Raw genomic sequence first — 9,786 nt, forward strand, 5'->3', positions numbered from 1 at the left:
TTAGAGCTTATAATACATATTTTAAATTGTCCTGAGGCTAACTTCATAATGTTTTAAAGTGCTTTATATGAAGTATAAGACCTTATACTCCCAAATCTTCCTTTCTGTTCAGTGTTGTTTTCACCTCCCAAAACATTGCTATAAAAACACAATGAACTGTAATTTCACATACCTCTGGTAATCTTTTTTTGTTTGTCTTCCCATTTAGTTGGGCTAGTATACATCTGTCATTCCTCAGAGGGGATTTGTCTCTTGTCACCTTACTAGCTGTATTTCACTGTTATTTCTATTAAACACATTTAGATTATTGTATAAAAGGGGCAGGAACCGGGGCTCTCTTTGATAGTCTAATTGGGCCCTGATCTTCCTAAGTGCTGTGAACCCAGATTTCAAGTGCATGACTTTCACAAGTTCTCCTGTCTTTCCTCCAATGGAATGGTCCATCTGGCATATATTTCCTCCTCCATTTTCCGCTGCCATGGATTTCTACTTTGCAACCAGATTACAGTTTTGTTTGTGTCTTTTCCTTTGCAGATCAAGGCTTTATTCAAATAAAACAAATGAGGAGAAGGGTTCAGGCAGAGTTTCTTATGAGTATATTTTTTGGAATATTTACAATAGAGGAATTTTTAGTTTGTAGCAAATAAATGCTTTCTAGCCGTTAGATTAAAAGTTTATGGTGCAGTGATAAATAGAAGGGCTATTTTATTATGCTGTAAATCTAGGAAGTAATAAACAAGATAATGTTTACTGTTAACAGTCTATTAGTATATTATTTTTCTTGGCCAGTTAAACCACTAAACAAATGTAATTTAATTTGTTTCTTTCAGTTCTTATAAAACTCTGAAGATGGAGAGTAGTCAAAGAATAAAATAATCATTCATATGTATAAATTTGTAGTTTTCATGGTAAATCAGTTAAGAATTAACATGTAATACAGCCTGCCTCTAAAAAATATTTCTCCATGTACTGGTTGAAGTCAATAAATGTTCTGATAGATGTTAATACATTTATAATGTACATCTTGAGATGACTTTTTTATTATTTCCAATACTTTAGTAACATTTCTAATTTTACAAAGATTAAAAAGACATTAAAACATTATTAATGCAATTAGAATAGCTATATTAGATATTCCATTGTAGAAATGGACTCCCATTACAAGTAATATACCACTCAAGATGTACTAAAAGAAAAACAAATAGGTGACAGCAAAATGACAAGATATGTCAACAGATGACACTTATTTTCAAGACAGAGTTGAAGTAACTAGGTAAATTATTTGACAGCTTAAGAAGCAATTATATAAAGAACTTTAGAGATTTCTTTTTCCACTACTGACAATAAATTTTGTCAAAATTTTAAAAATGAGCTATATTTTTGTCCCTTTATTTTTAGAAGAAAAGGCACTGATTTTTTTTAAGTACCTTAAAGTTAATGAAAATGATAGTGTAAAAGTTCAATTTATATACCAACTTATATACTCAAATACTTCTAACAATTTTTTTTTATATATGTATTGGTGATTGTTTATGACTTCTGGTGATTGTATTAAGCCATGTTTATCACCTGATTGTACAAAGAGAGTTAAATGACAACAACAATATTGTGTGTAAGCTATAAATGAAAACAACATTAAAAATTGTTGTCTTGCCTAGTAATATTAGATGTCTATTTGAAAATGGAGAATTGGATAAAAAAATAAATTTTAAAAATCTAGCTATTCTTTTGTAATAAAAGATTATTTTTAGAAAACACACTACTTTTGTGAGACAATCTTGCATCATATCCAAGTGAACAATATAATACATAAACATACCAGTTAAAATTTTATTTCTGTATGTTGAATTCAAAACAAAATGACTCATAAACATTTATAATTTCTGCTTTAATTATTTGTTATATCAGTGGCATATGTATAGAATTACATACTTTTAATATTGATTCTATAAAGATATTCCTCAGAAGCTTGTTAAGTTAAATAATCTAAATTACCAAGAGAGGACAAAATTTTGTTAAATAAAGATAAAAAAATACTTCGTAATGCTAGCTTCCTAACATCTGAAGAATGTATAAAAATTCTTTCTTTTACATTATAAATAGTTTATTTCTCTTGAAGAACATAAATAGAAACTATAAGTAATGTTATTATTTTTTTAAAAAATGTGAAGTTTAATATTTTAACTTTAAATGATAAATCATCCCATAACAAATATAATTAATATTTAAAAAAAATTTTTTGAAAGTTATCACAAGCAATAGTTTTCTTTAAAAATAAGATTAGCCTGATCAGGCGGTGGTGCAGTGGATAAAGCATCTGACTGGAATGTGGAGGACCCAAGTTCAAGACACCTAGGTTGCCAGCTTGATTGCAGACTCATCTGGTTTGAGCAAGGCTCACCAGCTTGAGCCCAAGGTCGCTGGCTTGAGCAAGGGGTCACTCGGTCTGCTATGGCCCCTGGGTCAAGGCACATATGGGAAAGCAATCAATGAACAACTAAGCTGCCACAACAAAGAGCTGATGCTTCTCATTTCTCTCCCATCCTGTCTGTCTGTCCCTCTCTCTTTCTCTATTACAAAATAAAGAAAAATAAAAAGACTGGATTCACAAGTAATCTTAAGGAATTGTTTTAAAGAACTCCCTGGAATTAGAATAATACTAGTCTACATTGCTTTGTGTCATCATTTGATACAAATGGTATCTTTAACAAATATTCTGAGTTTTACAAAAAGAAAAACATGTTACAAATGTAAAAGTACAAAAGTGCTTGAGAGTAATGGTATATTTGTGGTGGCTCACTTAACCCACTAAGAAGCATTGTCAAACTAATGATCTGAAAAAATAAACATATGTCAATATGAAATCATTAGTTCCTTCATTTAAAAGAACATTTCTTTTCACAGAGTAATTAGACTTACAATATAAAATGAATGAAACATTTATTTTAATTTTAAAAAATATTGAAAAATATTTTATGTCCCACAAAGTGAATTCTGATACTTATTGTTCATAGCTTAACATAAAGCACCATGAGTCAGATTATCAGAATATTACTGTTGTTGATATTATTAGTAAAATTATTCTAAAAAACAAAAAGAGGCTCCAAGGCACTCGCAATAAATCAATCTTGTTGCAAACATCCTGAAAATAATAAATTGTTTAAAATAGCTCTGGATCTGTTCTCACCAAATCCCAATCAAATGTTGGGTTTAAGTAGCCACAAAAAGTTATTCTGAGCTGAACTTAATTGTCCTAGTCCTACTGTCAGAAGCAGAGGTAAACTCTATTTGAGCATGTGAATAACAGTCATAATCTCAGGGATTATATACAAAATTGTTACTCCACTTGAGGAACTAACTAAGTAAAAAAAATTAAGGTAGCAAATTAGATGAAAGCCTTAAATTATAACAAGTGGAAAGTCCAAGAATCAAGTTCAGATGATAAAATTGAAAGACAGGAATCAGAACCAATAGACAAGCATGTAAAATTTTTATAATAAATAGAAACATTGTCTTTCCTAACAATTTTGAAGTACTTCTTTTTTTTTTTTTTTTTGCAGGGACAGAGAGAGAGTCAGAGAGAGGGATAGATAGGGACAGACAGACAGGAACGGAGAGATGAGAAGCATCAATCATTAGTTTTTCGTTGCGCATTGCGACACCTTAGTTGTTCATTGATTGCTCTCTCATATGTGCCTTGACCTTGTGTCCAAGCTGGTGAGCTTTTTGCTCAAGCCAGATGAGCTCACGATCAAGCTGGTGACCTCGAGGTCTTGAACCTGGGTCCTTCTGCATCCCAGTCCGACACTCTATCCACTGCACCACCGCCTGGTCAGGCTGAAGTACTTCTTTATTGACTTTAACTGTTATTATCTCAGTGTTTATCCATTATTAATAAATAAATAATATATAAAATAAAATTTAAAAATATATATATATTTAGAATATATTTTAGGCCGAGACTGGTTAGCTTGTTTGGTTAAGATCGTAGTTTAGAAACAACAAGGTTTTAGGTTCGATTTCCAGTCAAGACACAAAGGGGAAACAACTAAAGAATGTACCACTGAGTCAAATAACAAATGAGTGCTTCCTGTTACACTCGCCGGGTAAAACAGACACTGGAGACGTTTGGAGAGTTTCAGACAAAGTTTTATGGCCAAGAGAAAAAGAGAACAAAACAAAGCAAAATTAACCTGCGCAGGGGTGGACCCTCAAGTGGTAGTCACAAGAGCCACACCGAGCGCCTACAATCTAGGGGTTTTTATAGCGTAGCAAGCAAGCAGTTCATACAGAAGCGAATTTGGCATTTAGCAATTGGCTCCTCCAAATCAAATTTTAGTCATGTGCCTTAGTAACCAGTCATACAGTTGAAAGCCCCCAGCTGGAAATGTCCCTATCTATCCCTTAGGATGTGGTCACATTAACTATCTTAGGAGTTTTTACGACTTCCTTATCTCAAGGACTTATCAGCTCCTAGTCATCCTGGGAGTCTAGCGACTTCCCTATCTCTAGGACTCATCTGTCTTATTCATCCTGGGAGTCTGGTCTCATCTATTCCGGGAATGTGCTGTACTTACTGGACCAGTTCTTTTTAAGTTATTTTACCAAGCCTATTAATGTATTTTATAGTTTTTATTCGAATGTCACATTTCCTCCTCTTCTTTGTCCTAGTTAAATCCTTAACTATAACGAAGATTCTTCGGCGTTGGTATGGCTGAGATAAAACTATTATTTTAACTGTTTCTATTCTTTCTGCCTTGCATTTTTCTTCTCTGTACTAACTTCTTACAACTTGCACAAACCTTCTGCAACTTACACAAATCTTCTGCAACTTACATAAACCTTCAACTTTTATGCACTTTCTTATCCAGAAATAACTGGCCTTCATAACAACTTGCTTTTCCTTTTCTTTTCAAAAGTACCTCTATACCTTATACCTTCTATTATCAAAACCATACAATTCCTTTCTAGTCAAAATTCTTGATTTTTTTAAAAACCTTAACCTTCAGCAAAGACTAAGTTAGTACTAAGTAATTCTCTTTTAAAGATTGCTTTTTGGAGGTGTCCTTTTCATAAGTAGCCTATTGGACACATGACTAATATTCATAGGTTATTCTATAGTGGTAGCTATGAGCATATATATAATTTTCATTTACCTTATAGCTTCTCTCTCAGCCAAGGGACTTACACCCCCTTTCTGTATACTCATAGCAGTACATGCATCAAACCTTAAGATGACTTACTTGGCTTTCCTTTACCTTAGTTTCCCTCCCTCCCTAAAGTCTCCATGCGTGGACCAGTTAACTTCTGGTTTGTGGCTGAAGCAGGGCATGCTGTCCTTCTCAGGGTCAGCTTACAAGGGTTGGCAGGGTCAGTCTTCGCTGTCCACAAAGGTGTCTCTGCTGGGACTGCAAGCTTCAGCCGGCTGCGGTGGACCCAGGCGGGTATGCCTTCTACCTTGGCAGTAGTGGGGGTGCTCAGGATCATGGTGTGTGGACCCGTCTACGTGGGAGTCAGTCCTTGGGTGATGTACTGCTAGAAGTGCCTCTTGAACAGTCTTATTTGGGATACCATTGTCCTGGCTCCGGTGGAGTTGGCAGTGGAAGTCCTTTGAGTTGGCCCTTCTGCTGGTGTCTAAGCGCCCGTACTTCTGCACGTATTAGTTGTAATGCCTGTAAGGACTTTAGAAAACTTTGATTAGAACCCTTAATTTCTTCCCTTGTTATTTGTGGAACCAAAGGAGTTGGTTGCCCATACATTAACTCATAAGGAGTCTATTTTCCTGTATAAGGTGTATTTCGAACCCTATATAATGCAAAAGGGAGTAGCTCTACCCGATTTTCGCCAGTCTCCTCTCTTAACTTAATTATAGTCTCTTTAAGGGTCCTATTCATTCTCTCGACTTGCCCTGAACTTTGAGGCCGATAAATGCAGTGTAATTTCCAATTGATCCCTAATCTTTTTGCCAATTCCTGTGATATCTTGGACACAAAAGCAGGTCCATTATCTGACCCTACAGCAATGGGAATGCCATATCGTGGAATGATTTCTCTTAAAAGTATTTTACAAACTGTTGAAGCAGTTTCTCCTTTTGTAGGAAAAGCCTCAGTCCATCCAGTAAAGGTGTCTATTAGAACAAGCAAATATTTGTAGCCTAATTTCCCTGGAGTCATTTCGGTAAAGTCTACTTCCCACAGTTCTCCAGGAGCTTTTCCTCGGTGCCTGATGAGAGGAGGTAATTTCTTATTGACAGCATTTACTTTGGCGCAGGCCTGACACCTAGACACAACAGAGTGTATGATATCTCTGATTTCCGCTCCCTCATAATATTTTCTTACTAGATGTTCTAGTTTTTGTTGTCCTAAGTGGGAGCTGCTATGTATTTCTTGAATTATTTGTCTTAACACTCCTTGTGGTAGGTATATTCTGCTGTCTGGTAATTCTATCCATCCCTGTTTACTTTTCTTACCCCCTAGTTGCTTACCTTTCTCTTCTTCTTTTGGCTCATACCTCGGTTCTATTTGTAAAGTAGGGGGTGGGATGAGTAGCAGTTGGTTAGTGTGTTCCTCCTCTTCTGCTGCATTCCGTGCCGCTCGATCAGCAAAGTGGTTTCCTTTTACTATAGGGGAATCCCCCTTTTGATGTCCTTTGCAATGTATTATTGCCACCTTTTTAGGCAACCAAATGGCTTCTAATAGAGCTAAAATTTCATCCTTATTTTTAATTTCTTTTCCTGCAGTTGTCAACAACCCACGCTCCCGGTAGATGGCGCCATGTACATGGGCAGTGGCAAAGGCATATCTACTGTCTGTATAGATGTTGGCACTTTTCCCTTCAGCAATTCTAAGGGCCTGTGTGAGTCCAATAAGCTCAGCCCGTTGTGCAGATGTGCCTTTAGGCAGTGCCTTTTTCCATAACACAGTATCTTGAGTGGTCACCGCAGTTCCAGCATACCTTTGCCCATCCCGAACATAGCTACTTCCATCTGTGAACAGGGTTAAATCTGCCTTCTCATAGGCCTGATCCCGTAGATCTGGTCTGGCTCCTGTAATGGTATCTAATACTTGTCTACAGTCATGGATCACCGATGAGTCTGGCAACGGGAGCAATGTAGCAGGATTCAAGGCCGTTGTTTTCAAAAATTGTATTGCGGGGGGGTTCAGCAACTGTGCCTGATACTGTGTTAGTCGGGCATTCGAGATCCACCTATCCGGTGGAGCCCGCAGCACTTGTTCTAAATAGTGCTCTCCAATGACCTGAATGTCTTGACCCAGAGTCAGTTTACTGGCCTCCTTAAGAAGGATGGAGGTAGCAGCAAGTGCTCTCAAACAATTGGGCCATCCTGATGACACAGGATCTAGTCTTCTGGACAGATAGGCTACTGGTCTTTTCCAAGGTCCCAGTTCTTGACAGAGGACCCCTAGAGCAATGCCCTTCTTCTCAGTCACAAATAGTTGAAAAGACTTAGACAAGTCTGGCAGGGTTAATGCCGGGGCTGCAACTAGGGCCTCCTTAAGTTTTTGAAAAGACTCTCGTGCCTCCTCTGTCCATACAAATTGTTCCTCTTTTCCCCGTGTTAACTCATGCAAAGGTTTGGCCAGCTCTGCAAATCCCAGTATCCAAAGTCTGCAATATCCCACGGCACCTAAAAATTCTCGTACTTGTCTTTTACTTACAGGCTCAGGAATCTGTAATATAGTCTGAATTCTTTGGCTAGACAAACTACGTTGTCCTCCCCTCAAGTCATACCCCAAGTAACTCACGGTTTGGGTGACAATTTGGGCCTTCTTAGCAGATACTCGATAGCCCATCCGTTGCAATTCTTGGAGTAGTTCTAACGTAGCTTCTTGGCAACTCTCTTGGTTTGGGGCTGCGATAAGGAGATCGTCCACATACTGCAGCAGCACAATTGAAGAGTGGCCGGCTCGAAACTCCTGTAAGTCTTTGCACAAAGCCTCATTAAATATGGTTGGGGAATTCTTAAAACCCTGAGGGAGCCTGGTCCAAGTGTATTGGCCTGAAAGTCCATTCTCAGGATCATTCCACTCAAAGGCAAACATTTCCTGACTTTGCTTTGCTAATGGAATGCAAAAGAAGGCATCTTTCAAATCCAATACTGAATAGAAAACATGAGTCGGTGGCAATGAACTTAATAGGGTATAGGGGTTTGGCACAGTAGGATGTATGGTCTCTACCCGAGCATTCACTTCACGCAGGTCCTGCACTGGGCGATAGTCCTGAGTTCCAGGTTTTTGTACTGGCAATAGAGGAGTGTTCCAGGCAGATTGGCATTCCCGGAGAATCCCAGCTTCTAATAAGCGCCTCAAGTGCTGTGCTATACCCTGTTTAGCCCGAGCAGGCACAGGATACTGTCTGATGCGTACTGGGCTGGCATCGCTCCGCAACAGCACTACTACAGGCGGCTGATGTATTGCCAATCCCGGAGGATTGTTTTCTGCCCAAACTCCAGGAACCTGCTGCTTTACTTCCTCGGGGATGCCCGTAAACCCGCTCTTACCTTCAGGGAGGGAGGCAATCAGGTATTCTTCTGATATTGGCACAGTCACTAATACCTTGCCTTCTGCATTCTTCTCCTGGTTGAAGGTTATTGTTGCTTGAAATTTTTGCAACAAATCTCGTCCCAACAGCGGGTAAGGGCAGTCTGGAATAATCAGGAATGAATGAGTAATAGTCCCTCGGGCCAGGTCTGTAATCCATGCAGTGGCTCGAGGATATGAGACAGCTTTGCCAGTGACCCCTATTACCTTTGTGGATTCCTTTTGTAATGTCCCAAGTGGTCTCTTTAGGACAGAATAAGTGGCCCCCGTGTCAACTAGGAAGGTAGTTGGTTTCCCTTCAATTGACAGTGTGACCATAGGCTCCTGGGGGCCAACAGAAATGGAGCCTTGGCCCCGTCAATCTAATTGGAGCAAAACTTGTGAGCCTTGTTCCTGATTTACGGCCTGTAGCTTAGGGCAATCCTTCTTCTAATGACCTTTCTCTTTGCAATAAGCACACTGGTCTTTATCTAGTTGCTTCTGCGGGAAAGTTCCCTTCTTTCCCTTAAAGGGCTGCTGTTTCCCTTTTGGTCCTTTTGATTGCTGTGCCAAGAGTAGTTTTACAGCTGTTCTCCCTAACTCAGGGTCATCACGATTGACAAAGACTTTCTGTGCTATTTCTAATAATTCACTCCTATTCTTTCCCTCAAATCCTTCTATTTTCTGGAGCTTCTTTCTAATGTCTGGGGCTGCCTGAGTGACGAAGGTTATGTTTATTAGCTTGCGATTTTCCTCTGCCTCAGGGTCAATAGGGGTATAAACCCGGTAGGCCTCCATTAGCCGCTCTAAATATGCAGCAGGGGACTCATCCTTCCCCTGAGTTACCTCACCTACCTTACTAAAGTTGGTTGGTTTCTTAGCAGCTGCCCTTATTCCCCTTAATAGAGCCTGGTGATATTGGGTAAGCGATTCCCTATCCCTGACATTGTTTGGATCCCAACTGGGGGGGCTCCTGGGGAGCGTCCTCTCTAGTTCCCTTTCAGTGCCCCCCCCTCTTCCCTAAATACTTTTTCAGCTTCTTGGCTGATGCGGGTTCTTTCTTCCGTTGTGAACAAAGTGTGCAAAAGCTGCTGGCAATCATCCCAAGTTGGTTGATGGGTCCTGAAAACAGTCTCAAGCAAAGAAATTAACCCCTGAGGTTTCTCTGAAAATGACGGGGTCTGATGTTTCCAATTATAAATGTCACTAGTAGAAAAAGGAATATAAATCATTTGGGACAGTGCATGTG

At 38.8% G+C, this 9,786-nt stretch overlaps 1 protein-coding gene across 1 annotated transcript; it reads right to left on the reverse strand.

Annotated features, from left to right (window-relative positions):
• Positions 1–4,757: 4,757 nt before the first annotated feature.
• Positions 4,758–8,292, reverse strand: LOC136379569 (uncharacterized). The gene is made up of 3 exons (XM_066346933.1): positions 8,213–8,292; positions 6,485–7,365; positions 4,758–5,681 (listed from the first exon to the last, which is right to left on the reverse strand). Exons 1-3 carry the CDS (start codon positions 8,290–8,292, stop codon positions 5,635–5,637), a joined length of 1,008 nt encoding a protein of 335 aa, XP_066203030.1. The 3' UTR covers positions 4,758–5,634.
• Between the last annotated feature and the right edge of the window lie 1,494 nt (positions 8,293–9,786).

This window comes from Saccopteryx leptura, chromosome 8 (genome assembly GCF_036850995.1).
Source record: "Saccopteryx leptura isolate mSacLep1 chromosome 8, mSacLep1_pri_phased_curated, whole genome shotgun sequence".
In the NCBI taxonomy this organism is placed as follows: Eukaryota; Metazoa; Chordata; class Mammalia; order Chiroptera; family Emballonuridae; genus Saccopteryx; species Saccopteryx leptura.